We start from the raw sequence: 21,690 nt of genomic DNA on the forward strand, positions 1-21,690 counted from the left end.
TGCATATGTTACCTGTGATCTTTGTCCCAGCTTTAGCGTCCTGAGGGACACCCACTCCATACTCATTTTCTCCAATAACTCTGAAATAATAGATAGCTCCCTCCTGTAGGTCTTCCACCTTGTAAGTCAGAGTGTGGCAGTTGCCAGTCACAGACACCCAGGCTTTCTTACTGGCCTCACGTTTTTCAACATGGTAGGCCTTTACTGCATCACCACCATCATTCTCTGGAGGATCCCAAGTGAGGGTTGCAGAATCCCTGGTCACTGAAGATACTTTAACATTCACTGGGGGTCCTGGAGAGTCAAGTACTTTGACAACCACAGGCAATGTTGCTTTTCCTAGTGGTGATTCAATTGTGACAGTGTATTCTCCAGAGTCATTTCTAGTTGACTTCTCAATAGTCAATGAAGTGCTGGATTCTGTTGATTCAATGGTTCCTCTGACTTTCAGATCAACACCCTCCTTAGCCCATGTCACTGATGGCAAAGGGTTTCCCTTGAATGGCACATTAAGAGTAAATGCTGTACCATGCTTAACAGAGAGCACTTTCCGCATCTCAATGTCAACATCAAATGATGGTTCTGCAGTTCTGTCCTTTGCGGCAGATGGATTTGAATATGGACTACGCACACTGCTGCCAACTTTATTGATTGCTTTAACACAGAATTCATATTCTGCATCTGTCTTCAATCCAGTGATGGTGAATTCTAAGCTCTTTGTAAGAGGGATGGCCTCAACCCATCTTGCTAGTTCTTCAGGTGACTCAAGTACCTCCTCTTCCTCCTCATATTCTTCTTCTTCCTCTTCCTCTGGTTTCTGGATGTAGTCTCTGTATTCTACACTGTATCCAAGGATAGGAGCACCACCATCATCTGTTGGTGGTTTCCAGACAATAGACACGCTGTCTTTGGTTGAATTCACAATCTTTGGCTTGGTTGGACGAGAAGGAACGACCAGAGGATCTACTGCTCTGAATGTTGCAGATGGTTCACTCGGTGGACTCAAACCAGCTGCATTTTCAGCATAAACTCGGAAGTCATATTCACAACCCTTGCGGAGTTTAGTTACTACTGTGGTAAATTCAGGAACTGGATCTCTGTTCACACGGACCCAACGCATGCTTGTTTTCTCACGCCGCTCAATCACATATCCAGTAATGGGACTGCCTCCATCATTGGCTGGCTTGCACCAGGTGAGGGTCATTGAGTCTCCAGTTATAGTAGTGACATCAACACTAGCTGGAGCAGTGGCAAAGGTGTATGGATTTGTAACCTTTATAACATCACTCTCCAGAGCTTCACCAACACCATGCTTGTTAATAGCAAGAACCCTAAAGATATAGTCATTGTCCTTGAGCAGACCTGTGACTTTAAAGAATGTTTTTGTGACATCTGCCTTCACCAGTGTCCATGACAGCCGACTGGTCTCACGTTTTTCAACAACATAATGAGTGATGTCTGCACCACCAGATTCCTGAGGTGGACCCCAAGACAGAGTGCACTCTGCTGCTGTGATACCTGTAATCTGAAGTGGTCCTGCTGAGGGTCCTGGCCTATCTAGAATCACACAGTTTATTGGCATGGTAACTGTTCCACCAATATTTTGTAAAGTCAGGGCATACTGTCCAGAATCTCTTCTGATACAATCCTTCATAGTGAGACACGTGCTGGTGTCTGTTGAAACAATTTGAATTCTAGCTCTTAGCTCGATTTCTTTGCCATTCTTGGTCCATGAAATGACAGGAGCAGGACGTCCCGCAAGATCCGCATTAATCTTTAGAGTTTCCCCGGCTTTCACAAACACGGTCTCTCTGAATTTCACATCAATCATGATGCGTGGTGGCTCCACATCATCTTTAATAGTGATGGGACCAGTATTGTCTGATGGTATACTAAACAGTCCAGCTGCATTCTTTGCAATGACACGGAAATCATACTGGCTGTTCTCTGTAAGGCCTGTCACATCATAATGGGTCTCAGGTACATTGGTGAAGTTGCACCTTGTCCATCGTCCTTCTGGAAGGTCTCTGCGTTCAATTGTGTAACCAGAAACCTTTGCTCCTCCATCATATTCTGGTTTTTCCCAAGATAACGAGACTGATGTTCTGGTGATTGCAATGATAATGGGTTTACCTGGAGGGTCACATGGATCTCTTGCTGCTATGGCTTCACAAGCCTTGCTACATTTACCAATACCAGCAATATTTTCAGCATATACACGGTATTCATACATCATGCCCTCTTCAATTCCAGTGACTTTGTACTCTGTATCTTTAATCATTCCTCTGTTCATCTTTGTCCAAAGAATGCTAGAACGCTCCTTCCTCTCCAGGTGGTAGCCCAGAACAGGACTACCACCATCACTAACTGGCTCATTCCAAGTCACCAGCATATAAGACTTGGTGGCCAGTTTCACTATGGGTGTAGAAGGAGGTCCGGGCTGTTTAAAATTGTACTGAGCAGTGATTCCAGGTGAATCCAGATAACTACTCTTTCCATAGCGGTTAACAGCATAAATACGAAACTGATACTCTGCTCCATGTGTAAGGCGGCCAGCTTTGAAAGCTGTTCTAGCAACATTACTTGCTATCATCTGCCATTCCTGTGTGTTTGTGTCTCTCTTCTCCACAATGTAGTTGCTGATGGAGCAGCCACCATCATATTCTGGTGGGGACCAGGAAAGGGAGATGCTGTCTGAAGTCACTGCATCCACCTTAATTCCTTTAGGTGGACCTGGCTTATCAAGGACAATGACTCCAATATCTGTTGTAACAGTTCCTGCTGTGTTTGCCAAAGTCATTTCATACTTCCCAACATGTTCCTTCTTAGCCTCTTTGATAATGATTTTGGATGAGGCTGCAGTGTTTAAGATAGAAACTGATGTGGTTTGCTTCAAAGGAAGGCCATCCTTCTTCCAGGACACAGCGGGCTTTGGTCTGCCTCTTATTGGAACCTCAAAAGTGAGGTCACCTCCAGCCTTCACAGTGTATGTGGTAAACAGCAAGTTGATAGATGGTTCAATAGCAACATCCTTTGCAACCACAGGTAAGCCAAGATCCTTTGGCTCACTCTTCCCCTTCTCATTGATTGCAACAACTCTGAATAAATAAGCTTCATTTGGAGTTAAATTAGGAATAGTTGCTTCCGGTACCTTAACTGTACATGCTGTGCCCCATTTATCCCCACTCTTAGGCTTAAATTCTACATTGTAGCACATTACTTTGCATCCACCATCATGAGCAGGTTTCTCCCAAGCCAGTGACACACTAGTCTTGGTCAAATCTACAAGGGTAACCTTGCTTGGTGGCAAAGGTACCTCAGCTACCTTTACTTCTTTGGTTTCGACCATCTGGCCTTGGCCATATTCATTAACAGCACAGATTCTGAAGTAGAAAATTCCACCTTCTGGCAGGTCTTCTACCTTAAATGAGTTTGCTGTACAGTTGCTGGTGACAGCAGCATAGGCCTTCCTAACAGACTCTCTCTTCTCTATGATGTAGTTTGTGATTTTAGAGCCACCATCAGTAAGTGGAGTATCCCAGGCAAGAGTCACTGAATCCTTCTTTAGCTCCTTCACGGTAAAGTTTTGTGGTGCACTTGGTGTATCCAAAATTCTGACTGCAACAATTGCAGATTTTTTGCCACTACTGTTTTCTAGTGTTAGTGAGTATTTGCCACTGTCAAAGCGATTAACATTGTCAATGACAAGCATGGTGAATGAACTAGTAGTATCAATTACAGCACGCTCTGTAAGGGTACTGTCAACTTTCTCCCATTTTACAGCAGGCTCAGGTCTTCCTCTGATGGTGACAAAGAGGCGTAGAGTCCCACCAGCACGGACAGATAGAACCTTTCTGAGTTCAGCATCAAGTTCTATCTCTGGTGCTTCTGCCCTGTCAGAAGTAACCACTGTGCCATGGACATTAGCAGCCTCCCCAACTCCTTCTGAATTTATTGCATAGACACGGAACTGGTACTCTCCACCCTCCTTCAAGTCTGTTATAGTTAATTTGGTGGCTTGAATGCCACTGGGTGGAGTGAACATTGTCCATTCTTTTTCAACTGGTGCTTCTACTGCTGGTGCTATCTCTGCCTCCTCTGTTGACTCAGGTACCGGTGTATACTCCCTCATTTCAACAATATATCCCTTGATATAAGCACCGCCATCAAAGTCAGGTTTGCCCCAAGACAGAGAGACAGAGGACTTTGTGTAGTCTGTTACTTTAGGATGGTGCGGAGGCCCAGGTGGTCTTATGGCATCACATGCCCTGTAGAACAGGGACAGCTCACTGAAATCTCCCATTCCAACCTCATTCTCAGCAGCAACACGGAACTCATAGAAGTGATCTGTGCTCAGACCTGTGACTTTAAACTGAGCGTCTCTAAGCTTTTGTCTGTTGCATTTTGTCCACCGTACACTGTCTTTGTCACGTTTTTCAAGATGGTAGCCTTCAATTTCAGCTCCACCAGTCTGTTCAGGAGCTGTCCACGACAAAACTATAGAGTCCTTTGTGATCAGACTGGCTTCTGGAGTTCCAGGAGCGCTAGGAGGCTTGTAAGGATTGCGTGCAATGATGGGTTCACTTTCCAGATAGTCACCAATGCCATATTTGTTCACTGCTCTGACTCTGAAAATGTATTCATCTCCAGGAAGCAAATTTGTTACTTTATGGTACAGACCCTTGATGTCTGATGCAGCCACGGTCCAGGACAACCTGCTAGTCTCTCTCTTCTCCAGCACATAGTGAGTGATACTGGCTCCGCCATCTAGAGCTGGCTCAGACCAGGCAAGAATGCACCTGTCGGCCATGACTCCAGTAATCTTCATGGGTCCAGTGGGTGGACCTGGTTTATCAAGGACTTTAACTGTGATAGGGAACACTTTTGTACCACCCAGATTTTTGAGGATGAGGTCATAGTGGCCACTATCAAGCTTGGTTACATCCTTAATCGTCATTGCTGCACGTTTCTGTGTAGTTTTCACTTCGATGCGCAAGGCTTTGTCCATTTCCTTGCCCTCTTTCAGCCAGAGCACCTCAGGAATTGGTTTTCCATAGATGTCTGCATCCAGAAGCAGATTTTCTCCAGCATTTACAACAATAACATCTTTGTATTTAGGATCCATTGAGGCCCTTGGTGGTTCAATTTCATCAGTAGCAGTAATAGGTCCAGAGCTGTCAGATGGCTCGCTAAAGATGCCAGCTGCATTTCTTGCAATAACTCTAAATTCATATTGCTCATTTTCTGTTAGACCAGTGACAGTGTACTCAGTCTCAACTATATTGGTAAAGTTAGCTCTTACCCAGCGTCCATCAGGAGAGGCGAGGTCTTTCCTTTCCACAATATATCCATTCACTTTGCTACCACCATCATACTGAGGCTTAGTCCACTGAATCCTGATCTGGTTCTTAGAAATAGATACAGCTTCTGGGGTACCAGGAGGATCACATGGGTCGCGAGCAACAAAGGACTCGGATACTTTACTGCATCGGCCAATGCCAACAATATTTTCAGCATAAACTCTAAATTCATATCCAATACCCTCCTCAAGGTTAACGATCTTGAATTGTGTGTCTGTAATGAGAGTCTTGTTCAGTTTGCTCCATAGAATGCTGCTTCTTTCCTTGCTTTCCAAATGGTAGCCAATAACTGCACTTCCACCATCATTGACTGGCTCATTCCATTCAATGATCATCATTTCTTTAGTTGCATATTTCACATGTGGTGTTCCTGGAGGACCCGGTGGTTTGAATGGATATTGCACCACAATGGCCTTGGAATCCAGAGGCGCACCCTTTCCATATCTATTTTCAGCTATGATTCTGAACTGATATTCTGAACCTGTCTTCAGCTTGCTGACCTTAAAAGCTGTTCTAGCTAGCTGAGTGGTGACTGTTTGCCATGTTGTACTGGTTGTGTCTCTCTTTTCTACTATGTAATTCTTTACTTGGCATCCACCGGTGTACTCTGGGGGGTCCCAGGAGAGGTGGACAAAGGTGTTGCTCACTTCAACAATCTTGACTGGCCCTTTTGGTGGACCAGGCTTGTCGAGGATAATGACAGATACATCCTCTGTGGTTGTTCCAGTGGTGTTGGCTGCTGTAATTGTGTATTTGCCAAAGTCCTCCTTGCATGCCTCAGTAATTTCTATTCCCGTTGTTGTTTTAGTGGATATTATATTCATTCTTGATGTCACCTTCAAAGGCTGACCATCCTTGGCCCAGGTGACTTTAGGTTTTGGCTTGCCAAGAACAGGAAAATCTAACTTTAGATCCTTCCCAGCTAATACACTGTAAGTGTTGAATGGAATTTTGATGCTGGGCTCCATGGTCATGTCAGTGGCAATCACAGGTGCAGCAAGTGCTTTTGGCTCACTCTTTCCCTTTTCATTGTAAGCAATGATGCGGAATAGGTATTCTGTTCCAGCTGTAAGGCCTGTGACAGTACCTTCACATGTTTTTGTATTTGTTGCAACTCCCCACTTATCTGTACCCTTAGGTTGCATCTCAATTAGATAGCCAGCAATTCTGCTCCCTCCATCCTGCTCAGGTTTCTCCCAGGCCAGTGAGACACTGGATTTAGTGACATCATTGAGGAAGATCTTTCCAACAGGCAGTGGTACTTCAGAGGCCTTGGAGGCAGTCTTTGTTTCCACACCCGGCCCAATTCCATATTCATTCTCAGCCATGACTCTAAAGTAGTACATAGCACCTTCAATCAAGTTCTCAACTTTGAATGTTGTTTTGGTGCATTTTATGGACACATTTGCATATGCCTTTCTTATTGATTCACGTTTGTCAATGACATAGTTCTTGATTTTGGCACCTCCATCAATCAATGGAGCATCCCAAGCAAGAGTGACAGAGTCCTTTCTGATTTCTTTAACAACAAGGTTCTGTGGGGCCCCAGGGGCATCCAGAATTTTAACTGAAACAACCTCAGACACAGTGCCACTGCTGTTAGTCAGTGTGAGGGTGTATTTTCCTGAGTCACTTCTGTCACATGAGTCAATAGACAACTGTGTGAAATTATGAGCTTTCTCGACCACTGGTTTTTCAGTCAGGTTTCCGTCATCCTTAGTCCACTTTATCTCAGGTGTTGGTCTGCCCTTAAATGGAATATTGATTCTAACAGAGCCGCCTGCTTTCAGTACAATGCCCTTCCTCAGCTCAGAGTCAAGGTGGATCTCAGGTGGTTCGACCCTTTCTTCAGGCTTAGCTGTTCCAGACAGAACTGCCGGCTCGCCAACTCCCAATTTGTTCAGAGCACACACTTGAATCTTGTACTCCTGACCCTCAGTAAGCTTTGTAATTTCATATTTGTTGACACGCAGGCCAGTTGGAGGAGTGACCATGGTCCATTCTTCCTCTTCAGCCTTGCAGACTTCAACAATATATCCTTGAATGACACTGCCACCATCAGACAGAGGTTTACCCCATGACACAGTAATAGAAGTCTTTGTTGAGTCAATCACATGCACATATCCTGGGGCTCCAGGTTTGTACTTGGGATCACAGGCCTTGTAGTATGAACTTGCAAGGCTTGGCTCTCCCACTCCAACTATGTTCTCAGCAGCCACTCTGAATTCATACTCATGGCCTGTGGTCAGGCCTGTAACTCTAAATGAGAGATCAGTGACCTTCAGTCTGTTGCATCTGGTCCATTTGATCCCGGTTCTATCCTTTTTCTCAATTATGTAATTTGTAATTTCACTGCCACCATCAGTCTCAGGGGCAGACCAAGAGATGGTCATACCATCATGGGCAATGTTAGATACATCCTCAATGTGAGGTGGACCAGGGAGAACAAATGGAGTTTTCATTATTACTGCACCAGACTCCAGTGGCTCACTTACACCATGACTATTAACTGCCATTACACGGAACATATACTCGTCACCTTCCAGTAATTTGGTAACTTTGTAGCATGTGGTGCCACAGTTGCTAGAAACAACAGTCCAAGCTAGACGACTTGTCTCCCTTCTTTCAATGATGTAATGTGTAATAGGACTACCTCCATCATGTAGAGGGGGGTGCCATACAAGTGTGCATCTATCTTCAGCGACTCCAGTGACATGGAGTGGTCCTTCACATGGGCTAGGTTTATCCAGTACCAAAACCTTAAATGGAACAGTCTCACTACCGGCTTCATTTTTCAGCTGGAGTGTATAAGTTCCACCATCAACTCTAATGGAGTCTTTAATGACAATCATTGCATGGTTTTCTGTGTTTCTGATCTCTAGTCGAAGTGTGTTTTCAACTGGTTTGTCATCTTTGAACCACTGGATTGTTGGCAGCGGCTTGCCACGTACATCAGCATCTAGCTTGAATGTCTCTCCAGCATTGACAATAATGGTCTTGGTGAATGCAGGATCAATGGAGAATTTGGGTGCCTCCACAGCATCACTTGCAGTTATAGGTCCACTGTTATATGATGGTTTGCTGACAGTGCCAACAGCATTTTTAGCAATGACTCTAAAGTCATACTGTGCATTTTCAGTCAGACCAGTCACTGTAAACTGGGTCTCAATCACATTAGTAAAATTTGCCTTTACCCACCTGCCCTCGGGCAGATCACGCTTTTCCACAATATAGCCAGTGATATTGCTTCCACCATCATATTCTGGTTTAGTCCACTGAATGACAATGGTGTCTTTGGTCACATGGATGGCCTCTGGTATTCCAGGAGGATCACATGGATCACGGGCAACACATCCCTCTGAGACTTTGCTGCTCCTTCCAATTCCAACAATATTTTCAGCATAAACCCTGTATTCATATTCAACACCCTCCTCCAAGGGATAACTCTTGAAACTTGTCTCGTGGATGAGAGTCTTGTTGATCTTGACCCAGAGAATACTATTCCTCTCTTTCCTTTCAAGATGGTAGCCAAGAACAGGACTGCCTCCATCTGTGACAGGTTCATGCCACTCAACAATTTGGTGGTCCCTAGAGAGAGAAGAGATGAAAGGAGTGCCTGGAGGGCCTGGCTCTCTGTATGGGTACTGAGCAACTACAGCAGATGAATCCAGACCATGGCTTTTACCATAACGGTTCTGGGCAATGATCCTGAACTGGTACTCAGCTCCAGTCTTTAGTCTAGGTACTTTTATGGTGGTTCTGGCCCAGTTGATACTAACATTCTCCCATGTTGTAGTAGTTGTATCTCTTTTCTGTACAACGTAGTTTGAAATTTGGCATCCACCATTGTGTTTTGGTGGGTCCCATGATATAGTGACACTCTGTGTTGTGATTTCATCAAATCTCACAGGGCCACATGGAGGGCCAGGTTTGTCAAGTACAATGACTTCAATTGTTGTGTCCTTCTTTCCAGCTGAGTTGGCAACATTTATGCTGTACATACCACCATCATCGCCTGCTGCCTCTTTTATGCTTAGTGTTGTATGTGTTGGTGTATTGACAATATGGACTCTTGTAGTAAACTTCAACGGAGCGCCATCTTTAGTCCATGTGATGGTAGGTTTAGGACGTCCAAAGATAGGAATGTCAATGTTAATGTCTTTGCCCACATGAACACTGTAGCTGCTGAATTCTGGACGGACATCTGGCTCAAAGACCAAGTTTTTGGTCATCACTGGCCCGGAAAGGACTTTGGGATCACTCTTCCCTTTATCATTGACAGCTGTAATTCTGAAAAGATACTCCTCTCCTGGGTTCAAATTGGAGACTGTTGCTTCCATTGTCTTAAAAGTGTTTACAGCAGACCATTTCTCTTGACCCTTCAGCTGCACCTCAAGCAAGTACTGCATGATCCTGCTACCACCATCATACTCTGGCCTCTCCCAGGCCAGAGAGATGCTTGTTTTTGTCTGATCTGTAACAATTAAACTCTTTGGAGCCTGGGGCACTTCTGAGACCTTAAGAGGATCAACAGTTGCTGCAGGCAGACCAACACCATAAGCATTCTCTGCAAGTACACGGAAGTAGTAACTGCAGCCCTCCTGGAGTGGTTCGATCTGCCATGAAAGAGCATGACAATTTGTGACAACAGCTGCAAATGTTTTGCGTGTGCTTTCTCTTTTTTCAACAATGTAGTTTTTGATCTTGGATCCACCATCCAACAGAGGTGGTTCCCATTCCAATGTTACTGACTGGTTTGTAATTTCTTTCACTTTAAGATTAACAGGAGCACTAGGTGTGTCAAGGACACGGACAACAACCAATGCAGATTTGGTTCCACTGGAATTCTCTGCAGAGACTGTGTATTTTCCACTGTCATTTCTGCTCATTTTATCAATCACAAGCAATGTATAACTGCTGGTTATCTCAACCTGAGCACTCTCTTTAAGGGGAGCTTCATCTTTGTCCCACTTTATAGTAGGTGTGGGCCTGCCTTTGATAGGAATGAAGAGTCTTAGAGACGCACCAGCTTTAATGGTAACAATTTTTCTTAGTTCTGGGTCAATGTCAAGGTCTGGCTCATCTGCTCTGTCCATAGCAACAACAATTCCAGCAACATCAGCATGCTCACCAACTCCTACTTTGTTGATTGCACATACTCTAAACTTGTATGCCTGGTTTTCTTTCAGATTTGCAACTTCAAACTTAGTCTTCTTAACACCTGTAGCTGGTGTGCACATTATCCATTCTTCAACAACTGTGTCTGTGGCAGCTCCTTCAGCAGCAGGTGCTTCAGCAGTAGTAGTGCAGCACTCAACAATGTATCCCTGAATCTCACAGCCTCCATCAGAAATGGGTTTTCCCCATGACAGGAATACTGATGTTCTTGTAGTGTCTGTAACTCTTGGGTTATGTGGTGGGCCAGGCCTAAAGATAGGATCAAGAGCTTTGTAGAAAACAGTTGGGGAGCTTGGCTCACCAACACCAACAGAATTCTCAGCTGCAACTCTGAATTCATAATTGTGGCTTTCCAAAAGTCCTTTGACCTTAAAACTCAAATCAGTGACTGTTTGCCTATTGCACCTAGTCCATCTTACGCCTTCTTTGTCATGCTTCTCAATTATGTATCCAGTTACAGGACTGCCACCATCTTCAGAAGGAGCCTCCCAGGTAAGCACCATTGAATCCTTTTTAATATTTGAAACTTCTAAGTTCTTGGGCGATCCAGGTAGCATGTATGGATCCTTGATTATGACAGCAGGAGATTCAAGTGGTGCGCCTACTCCAAATTGGTTGACAGCACGGACTCTGAAGATGTACTCATTTCCCTCCAGGAGCTTAGTAACTTTTAGACAAATGTTCTCCACTTTTTGTTCAACTACAGTCCAGATTAGTCTGCTTGTCTCTCTTCTCTCCACAATGTAGTGACAGATCTTGCTGCCACCATCCTGCAATGGTGGTTTCCATGCAAGGCAGCATCTGTCTTTGGTTATTCCTGTGACAACAAGAGGCCCTTGTGGTTCTCCAGGTTTATCTAGAACAACAACATTGACCTGTACAGTCTTTTCTCCTCCAGGATTTTTCAGTAGCAAAATGTATTGCCCTCCATCAGACAGTTTAGCTTCTTTGACAGATATAAAAGCTTTGGTGGGTGTGTTCTTGATTTCCCTGTGAATTGTGTTGCCTAGTTCCTGCTCTCCCTTCATCCAGTGGATAGAGGGCAGTGGTTTTCCATGAACATCTGCATCAATTTTGAAGTTATCGCCAGCACTGACCACAATATTCTGTGTATACTCTGGGTCAATGCTTATGCTCGGTGGCTCAATCTCATCTCTGGCAGTAATTGGACCAGTGCTGTAAGAAGGAATACTGAAAACACCAGCAGCATTTCTGGCAATGACACGAAACTCATACTGATTGCCCTCCACAAGTCCACTTGCTAAATATTCCGTCTCAATTACATTAGTAAAATTAGCCTTCAACCAACGACCCTCTGGAAGCTCCTTCTTTTCCACAATGTAGCCTGTAACCTTTGCACCACCATCATACTCAGGTTTGGTCCAAACAATAGTCACTGAGTCCTTAGTAATCTTTATTGCCTCTGGGGTGCCAGGTGGATCACAAGGATCTCTAGCAATATAGCCCTCCGACACTTTACTTGCTTTGCCTATTCCAACTATGTTTTCAGCATACACTCTGTATTCATACTCCATTCCTGGTTCTAGACCAGTGGTCTTAAAGGTTTGGTCTGTAATAAGAGATTTGTTTAGTTTGACCCAAAGGATGCTGTTCCTCTCTTTACGTTCAAGGTGGTAGCCCAAGATAGAAGTTCCACCATCAATGACAGGTTCATTCCAGGTGACCACCATGCTATCTTTGGTGCAGACTGCAATGGATGGTGTACCTGGAGGGCCTGGGAGTTTATATGGGTATTGAGCCAAAATGCATGGTGATAGAAGAGCTGGACCTTTTCCATATCTGTTTTCTGCAGTAATTCTAAACTGATACTCAGAACCTGTTTTCAGCCTGCCTGCCTTAATTTTGGTCCTTGCTAGGTTGGAAGATACAACCATCCAGGCAGTTGTAGATGTGTCTCTCTTTTCTACAATATAGCTTTTGATGGTGCAACCACCATCATACTCTGGTGGATTCCAGGAGATGGTTACACTGTCAGAAGTGACTTCCTCTACCTTAACTGGACCACCTGGTTGGCCAGGTTTGTCAAGAACAACAATGCCAATATCTGCTTTAGTCTCTCCTGCTGTGTTGGTAAGAGTAATAATGTAGTGTCCAACATCATCTTTAGTAGCTTCTTTTATAGTGAGGTTCAGCATTGTGTCTGTAGCACCAAAGTTTACTCTGCTAGTTCTCTTAAGAGGGAGACCATCCTTTACCCATGAAACTGTTGCTTTGGGGCGTGCAATATAAGGAACCTCCACTTTCAAGTCTTCTCCTGCCAACACAGTAAATGTGTTGAACAACATTTTGACAGCAGGTGCAATAACAAGGTCTTTTACAATCACAGGGACTCCAATCTGACGTGGATCACTTGTTCCTTTTTCATTTCTTGCAGCAACACGGAACATATATTCTTCACCTGCATTTAGTCCACTAATAGTAGCTTCTGTTTCTTTTACGATCAGTGCTTGGGTCCACTTGTCAGCACCCTTAGGCAGGATCTCAACAACATAACAGCCCACTCTACTGCCACCATCATGCTCTGGCTTCTCCCAGGAGAGAGTGACACTGTTTTTGGTAACATCCTTAAGAGTGATTTTGCCAGGAGGCTGTGGTTTCTCTGACACCTTAACTGATTCACCAGTCTCAATGGGCAAGCCGATGCCATACTCATTCTCCGCTAAAACTCTAAAGTAATAGTTGCATCCTTCCAGGAGCTGGTCAACAGTGAAGGTGGTTTGATAGCAGAGAGCATTGACTGTGGCATATGCTTTTCTTGTAGACTCACGTTTTTCAACAACATAATTCTTAATTTTAACTCCACCATCATTCACTGGTGGATCCCAAGTCAGAGTCACAGCATCCTTTGTCACAGCAGTAATTTTCAGATTCTGTGGGGCACTTGGTGTATCAAGCACTCTGACTTGTACTGTAACTGTCTTGGAGCCAGAGCTGTTCTCAACAGTAAGATTATACTTTCCACTGTCAAATCGGTTGACATTTTCAATTATCAGTGATGTGTATGATGTTGTGCTGTCAATGATTGCCCTCTCAACTGGCTCCCCATCTCCTTTGGTCCATTTTACCTGAGGGGGTGGTCTGCCTCTGATAGGCACAAACAGTCTAAGTGAACAGCAAGCTCTAAGCCTGACAACTGACCGAAGTTCCGCATCCAAATCAATCTCAGGAGGGAGAAGCCTGTCCTCTGCCTTTGGATTACCAGGTACAGATGCTGCCTCTCCAATTCCTTCACTATTGACAGCAGAGATGTGAATCTTGTACTCTTGATTCTCCTTCAGGTTAACAATGGTGAATGAGGTAGCAGGAAGACCTTCCTTGGGTGTCACAATGGTCCATTCCTCTTCTTCCTTCTTTTCAGATGGGATGCATGTTTCTACAATGTAGCCCATTATTTCACAGCCACCATCAAATGCAGGTTTGTTCCAAGCCACAGTAATTGAAGACTTGGTTGTATCCAAGATTCTGGGGTTGCATGGAGCTTCAGGCTTGTATAGTCCATCAGTGGCCTTGTAGAATGGACTAGACACACTTGGTACACTCAATCCGGCAGCATTCTCAGCAATAATTCTGAATTCATATTCATGTCCAACAACAAGACCTGTTGCCTTGAACTGCAGATCTTTGACTTTCCTCTTGTTACATTTGACCCAACGGAGGCCCATTCTATCTTTTCTTTCAATATGGTAGGTGGTGATGGGAGTTCCACCATCACTCTTAGGTGCTTGCCACATGACAACCATTGAATCTTTAGTGATAGCTGTCACCTCAGCATTCTCAGGAGGATCTGGAATCACATATGGGTTGTCTGCAATAGTGGGTTGTGATTCAAGCGATTCGCCAATTCCATATTTGTTCACTGCCATTACTCTAAAAATGTATTCGTTTCCTTTGAGCAGCTTAGTAACCTTGTATTGTGTATCTTGGAGGTCTGAAACAACACTGGTCCAAACCAGTCTGCTTGATTCACGCTTCTCAATCACATATCCTTCAATCTTGGAACCACCATCATCTGCAGGTGGAGCCCAGGAGAGTGCACAGTTCTCAGCTGTGACATCAGTTACCTTAAGAGGTCCAACTGGTGGTCCTGGTCTGTCAAGCACTTTAACATTAAAAATGTGCTTTGCAAATCCACCAACATTAGTGGCAGTCAAAATGAATTCACCTCCATCTGGCCTTATAGAGTCCTTGTTGGTGAGAGTAGTTGTCAGTTCAGTGAACCTAACTTCCAGTTTCATTGTATTCTCAACCTCCTTTCCATTTTTGGTCCAAACCATAGATGGTGTTGGTTGACCAGCAATATCAGCTTCAAGCTTGAATGACTCTCCTGCCTTTAGTAGAACAACATCCCTAAAGATGGCATCTACCATAATGCGTGGTTCGATAATGTCATCTTTGCAGATAATAGGATCTGAAGGCTCAGAAGGTATGCTCACTGCACCTGCTGAGTTTCTGGCTATGATATGGAACTCATATGAGGCATCTTGAGTTAGTCCACTAACAGTGAACGTTGTTTCAATTATGTTGGTAAAGTTGGCTCTCATCCAGCGACCAGCAGGCAGTTCTCTCTTCTCCACAATGTAGCCGGTGATTTTGAACCCACCATCATACTCAGGCTTTGTCCACTGAATAGTAATGGCATTCTTGTTGACAGATATTGGCACAGGCTGACCTGGTGGGTCAACAGGGTCCAAGGCCAGTATCGGTTCTGAGGCCTTGCTGGGTTTACCAATTCCAGCCATGTTTTCAGCCATGACACGAAACTCATAAGCAACTCCATCTTCAAGTCCAGAGGATTTAAAGATATTTCCTTTTACAAGACCCTTGCTAATCCTATACCACATTATGCTGGTTCTTTCTTTCCTCTCAACATGGTAGCCAATGACTTCATTTCCACCATCATTCACAGGCTCATTCCAGCCAATTGTTATTGAGTTTTTGGTAAATGCAACAACGTTAGGAGTACCTGGAGGACCAGGGACTTTGAATGGATAGGCAGCCACCACTGTCTCTGAAGTAATAGGAGGTCCAACACCATATCTGTTCTTAGCCTTTATTCTGAACTGATACTCTGATCCAGTAGTTAACCGGATGGCTTTAAACATTGTGCGGATGACGGTAGACGACAGCTCAGTCCATGTTTGAGAAGTGGTGTCTCGTATTTCAATGACATAGTTGTTGATGGGAACCCCTCCATCATTCTCAGGAGCGTCCCATGAAAAGATACAATAAGTACGAGATATTTCCACAATCTTAACGGGTCCTTTGGGTGGACCAGGTACATCATGAACTTTCAGAGTGATGCTGTCTGTCACAGATCCAACAATGTTCTTTCCTGTCATGGTGTATACACCACTGTCAGCTCTGGTGCACTCACTGATGCTGATAATGACCGTAGCAGCAGTAGTTTCTACATTGGTCCTCTGTGTGAGTTTCAGGGCTGCGCCATCCTTCTGCCAAGAGACAGTTGGTCTAGGACGTCCCATAACTGGAATTTCAACCTTGATATCATCTCCTGCCTTGGCAATAACAGTCTTGTGACAAACTCCACGCAGGTCAAACTCTGGCAAAGAAGTAGAGTCCTTGACAACAATGGGTTTGCTCTCCTTTGGAATACTCCTACCTGAGTGATTGACAGCCATTACATGGAAAATGTACTCCTCATTCTCATTGAGATTCTTCACAGTGAAATCCATGTTCTTGACCGTCGTAATATGAGACCACTGATCAGTTCCCTTCTTCTGGGCTTCCAGGACATATCCTGTAATTCTGCTTCCACCGTCATGCTTAGGTTTGGTCCAAGCCAGGCTGATAGAGTTCTTGGTGATATCAGTAGGAATAATGCTCTCTGGAGAGCTTGGTGTCTGGGATGCACGAATTGGATCAGAAGTTTCAACCGCCTCACCGATACCATACTCATTCTCAGCAGACACTCTGAAATAGTACTCACAACCTTCACCCAGGTCACAAATTCTGACTGAAGTAGTTGGGCACTTTGTAACAACAGTAGCAAAAGCCTTGCGTGTTGATTCTCTTTTCTCAATGATATAGTTTGTGATCTTTGCACCACCATCAATGAGAGGCATTTCCCACTGAAGCGTAATGCTTTCTTTGTCAATCTTGATTGGTTTTAGGTTAAGCGGAGGCCCAGGTGAATCCAGAACTCTCACGTGTATGTCAGCACTCTTCTTTCCAGCTGAGTTTTCGAGGGTAAGCTCATATTTGCCTGCATCAATTCTTGAACTCTCAGGAATGATCAGCATCGTAAATGATTCAGTGCTGTCAATGACTGCACGTGGAACAGGTCCGCCTTCCTTGGTCCAGGTGACAGTAGGTGTAGGACGTCCCTTGATTGGCACAAAAAGGCGAATGGAGCAACCAGCTCTGACAACAAGAGTTCTTCTGAGCTCAACATCAAGCTCCATTCCAGGTTCAGCTGCATGCTCCACAATCTCAGTGAATTCCTTAGTTTCGGCAGGTTCTCCCACTCCTTTAGCATTCACAGCACTAATTCTGAAGCAGTATTTTGCACCAGTGTCTAGTTCAGGAACAACAAATTCTGTGATCCTAAGTGGAGATGATGGGGTATCCTTAACCCATTCTTCTGTTCCTTCTTTTTTGTGCTCAATGACATACCCAGTAACTTCCAGTCCACCATTATGAAGAGGTTTTCCCCAGTTCAGAGTGGCAGTGGTTTTGGTTGTGTCTGTAACTCTTGGATTGACTGGAGGTCCAGGTGGATCTATAAGATATAAAAGAAGAAATTATTATTATTATAATTAATAAAATAAATCTAGAATTTTACACAAAAAAAATCCCAAAACTGTTGTTATATTGTTGAAATATTATGTCAGAGTCTGGTAGCCTTTTGCTTTTCACATCTATTTACTTACAGGCAACAACTATTGTCCTGACAACCATCGATGGTTCACTTGGCTCACCAAACCCAGCTCTGTTCTCAGCAAGAACACGAAACTCGTACTCCACATCCTCAGTGAGACCTGTGACTTCAAAGCTGAGTTCAGTGATGGATTTCTTGGATGCTCTGACCCATCTCATGCCTTTTTTCTCTTTCTTTTCAACACAATAACCTATGATGTCGCTTCCTCCATCTTCAGTTGGTCTTCTCCAGGTCACAGTGGCTGAATGTCCATCGACTTTTTCAACCTCTGGTTTGGAAGGTGGACCAGGTGGACCTATGTTGATCCATAAAAGAAATATATTGATGAATCCAAATATTTAGCATTCTTCTTCCAGATATACTGTAGAACAAAAATAAATGATACATACCAAATCTATCCACCATTTTAACTGCCTCAGAGTGTGATGGCTCACTGGCACCATACTGGTTAACAGCAGAGACTCTGAAGAAGTATTCATTGCCCTGGATGAGTTTGTTGGCCACATAGTGACAATCAATAATGTTATCTTCCAGGATAGTCCAGAGCAAACGGCTGGTCTCCCTCTTCTCCAGGGTGTAATACTTGATAGGAGAGCCTCCGTCCTCAGTAGGAGCTGTCCATGTAAGAGTCACTTTTTCTGAGGATACACCACTGCACTCAATGGGTCCAGGAGCACCAGGAACATCCAGAACTTTGACCTTCACAGTTTCCTCCTTTACACCAAAGGGATTACTGGCAGTGATTATGTAGTCTCCAGAGTCCTTCCTGCTAGCATATTTGACCGACAAAGTGGAGGATGTGGCAGTGGTCTCAATTTGAACAAGATCTGAGGGTTTAAAGTACTTTCCTCCCTTTGACCAGCAGGAGGTTGGTGCAGGTTTCCCTAAAATGCTTGTGGCAGTGATGACGATAGTATCGCCAGCTCGGACAGTCAAGCCTTCCATCACCTGAGCATCAATTATAATGGTTGGCGCAGCTGATGGAGGACAAATGGAAACATTTATTTTTATCATGCTGCCTGAAAACATTCAGAACGGTTTTAATATAGATTTATATCTCATCTTACCATATTCATCTGTGCAGATAATGGTATCTGTCTGCTCAGAGGGTGGACTGAGAGCGCCCGCAGCATTCTTTGCCCGAATTCTGAACTCGTATTTGCAGCCCTCTTGCAATTTAGTGACAGTGAATGCAGGTTCCACAACATTCACATTGTTTGCCTTTACCCAGATTTTAGAAGGCAGGTCTCTTTTCTCAATAATGTAGCCCGTCAGTCGGTGGCCACCGTCAAACTGAGGTTCAGTCCACTGGAGGGTCACAGTGCTCCTTGTAATGCTGATTACATCTGGTTTACCAGGTGCATCTAGCGGTATAGATATGACAATAATGAATGTATTGTTTTATATTTGAAAATCATTTTTGTAAAGATGTTTGTAATTTTTTCTTTTACTTACCAACGGGGTTCAGGGCCACCTGTGGATCAGTGGGGGCACTTGGTCTACCAATTCCAGCCAAATTAATTGCCATCACTCTGAACTCATACTCCAGACCTTCAGTCAGCCCAGTGACTTTATGTTCTCTCATCTTCAAGGCAGCTGGGCTTGCCCTCTTCCACAACATACTGTTTCTCTCCTTGAACTCAACATGATAGCCTGCACATATTACCAAAGCAAAATAAACCAAAGTTGACATATAAAATGTATCAAGAATATCAGGACAGAATAACATAGTTGTTGATAGTTCAATTAAATTCAGTTTTATTTATGTAACCCAAAATAACAACAACAGTCATCTGAAGGCACGTAAAGACCCTACAGTTATACAGAGAAACCTCGACAATCAGACGATCCCCTTTCAGGGGAATCATGCTCAGGGAGGAGCGGCCATCTGCAACCGGTTTTGTGTTAGGAAAAGAAGACAGGGCAAAAGACATGCTGTGGAATTGAGCCAGAGAGGAGGTTGGTGAAATGTTAAAGCAGACCATACCTGTAATAGGAGATCCTCCAGTCTTCCTTGGATCAGTCCAGGCAAGATAAGCTGAATCATGGCGCATGCTCATAATCTGAGGAGGAGCAGGAGCATCAGGAACATCTGTACAAAAATAGTGATGAAGAGTGATTAGCAGTCCAAAAAGACAAATAAATATTGAATAACAACACAATTCAGCCTTTGAAATAGTATACAGTACTTACTGAATGGATGTTTGGCTACAATCGGCTCAGATTTGAGTCCTTCGCCGACCCCATACTTGTTCTCGGCACATACTCTGAAGATGTATTCTGTGCCCTCATGAAGACCAGTTACTCTCATGGTGTTGGTCTCCACAACAGAGGACACAGTCACCCACATGTTTGTGATGGAGTCCCTCTTTTCCAGGATATAGTTGGTAATTTCAGAGCCACCATCATCCTTGGGAGGACCCCACTTTAGTGTGGCACCATCAGCAGCAACATCTTTGAACTTTACTGGTCCTCCAGGAATGCCAGGTTTACCCACCACCCTAATAAAGAAAAAGGATCATTTTGAAATTTTTTATGTGTAGACACTGTTGTATGGATATGGTGAAATTCATTTTGAGGAAAATACCCTTTAAATTCCATTACATGATCCTTACCTGACAAAGATGGTGGACTCTTTGCTTCCAGCACTGTTTCTCAGGGTGATGGTGTATTTGGAAGCATCAGTCCTTTGGCAGTCCCTGATGAGGAGGGTGGTGTTAACTGCTGAGGACTCGGCACACACTCGGCCAGTGTCTGTCAGGTCTTCATCATCTCCCTTCTTCCAGGTTACCTTGGGTGTAGGCTTGCCAATAATTGGGATCTTCAGGCGGACGGTACTGCCTTCCTTGGCAATGTAGCACATGTTGGGCAACTCCCTCAAGTCACAACTGGGAAGAACTTTATAGGAAAGGAACAACTACTTAATATATCCATATTTAAAGATTTTATGTGCTTACTTATTAAGTTATTTGTCTGAATGTTTCATAAAAGGGGATACTTACTGAGCTGGTCCTTGGCAACCACTTTCAGCTCCTTGGGAGCACTCTCTCCTGTGTCATTCACAGCTTTGACTCTGTAGGTATACTCTCTATCCTCCACCAGGTCCTTGGCACTATACTGCATATTCTTAGACCTCATTAGCTCCTTGTATTTATCCTCACCATTGAGAACCTCAAGTACATAACAGATGATGCGACTACCACCATCAGTGAGGGGTTTCTTCCAGCTTAAAGTGCAAGAATCCTTGGTAACCAGCAGGGTCTTGAAGTCCATGACAGGCCCAGGCTCCTCTGTAAAATTAAATGTAATTAGTATGACAGTTGGAGAAACAAAATCCAAGTACATAACCTGTTATGATCCAACCCACCTGTTGCTCTGACTGAATCATCAGTCTCACAGAACTCTCCAGTACCCAGCTGGTTAACTGCTGCCACTCTGAAGCAGTAGGACCGCCCAGCATCTAGGTCTGGAACCTTGAATGATGTCTTATTGCAGTTGGTGGAAACGGTAGACCAAGCCTTCCTCTCAGTGTCACGCTTCTGTACTATGTAGTGGGTAATTTCAAAGCCACCGTCAATCAGAGGAGCATCCCAGTAGATGGAGGCACTATCCTTACATGTATCCTTCACCATTAGATTAACTGGTGGTCCAGGAGTGTCTGGAAAGATAAAACAACACTTCATACTAATGTTTTTGTTTTTTTGTAAAATTGAACTAATCAAGAAACTAAGACTAACCATTAGTGACTAATATCAATCTGACTTGACTATAGTCACTGCAAAATATTAATGCATTTGTTTAGTGAAATAACTTCCTGTACTGACCAAAAACTTTGACAACGATGGTATACATCTTCATGCCAGCTAAGCTGTCCAAGCTCAGAATGTATTTGCCAGCATCATATCTGTTCACTTTCTCCACCATCACCATGGTGTCAACATGGGTGGATTTGATGATGATGCCCTGACGGTCTTTAATGTTAGTGTTCATCTTTGCCCAAGTTATCTTGGGAGTGGGACGACCCTTGATGGTGGCATGCAGTCTCATGGTGGCACCAGCACGTAGCTCCAGGGCATCCTTCAGCTCTGCACTCAGTTCTGCCTCAGGAGCAACTGTACAAACACACAGAGAGAGAATGATTTCATGAGTATGTTTAAGGAAAATGTCTGCTTTATACAGGGAGTGCAGAATTATTAGGCAAATGAGTATTTTGTCCACATCATCCTCTTCATG

General features: G+C 44.0%; 1 protein-coding gene across 3 annotated transcripts in view; it reads right to left on the bottom strand.

Annotated features, from left to right (window-relative positions):
* ttn.1 (titin, tandem duplicate 1) overlaps positions 1-21,690 on the bottom strand; it is a 176,118-nt gene that overhangs the window by 28,290 nt on the left and 126,138 nt on the right. For all 3 annotated transcript variants that reach the window (XM_042213665.1, XM_042213663.1, XM_042213662.1), the window contains 11 exons: positions 21,282-21,569; positions 20,825-21,115; positions 20,460-20,747; positions 20,073-20,355; positions 19,651-19,958; positions 19,445-19,549; positions 18,913-19,110; positions 18,525-18,821; positions 17,847-18,434; positions 17,450-17,752; positions 13-17,298 (listed from right to left, as the gene is read on the bottom strand). In XM_042213665.1, the coding sequence (XP_042069599.1) occupies positions 13-17,298; positions 17,450-17,752; positions 17,847-18,434; positions 18,525-18,821; positions 18,913-19,110; positions 19,445-19,549; positions 19,651-19,958; positions 20,073-20,355; positions 20,460-20,747; positions 20,825-21,115; positions 21,282-21,569 (20,235 nt within the window). The remainder of the gene's footprint in view (positions 1-12; positions 17,299-17,449; positions 17,753-17,846; positions 18,435-18,524; positions 18,822-18,912; positions 19,111-19,444; positions 19,550-19,650; positions 19,959-20,072; positions 20,356-20,459; positions 20,748-20,824; positions 21,116-21,281; positions 21,570-21,690) is intronic.

This window comes from Haplochromis burtoni, unplaced genomic scaffold (genome assembly GCF_018398535.1).
Source record: "Haplochromis burtoni strain Fernald_Lab_line unplaced genomic scaffold, NCSU_Asbu1 Contig_465, whole genome shotgun sequence".
NCBI lineage: Eukaryota > Metazoa > Chordata > Actinopteri > Cichliformes > Cichlidae > Haplochromis > Haplochromis burtoni.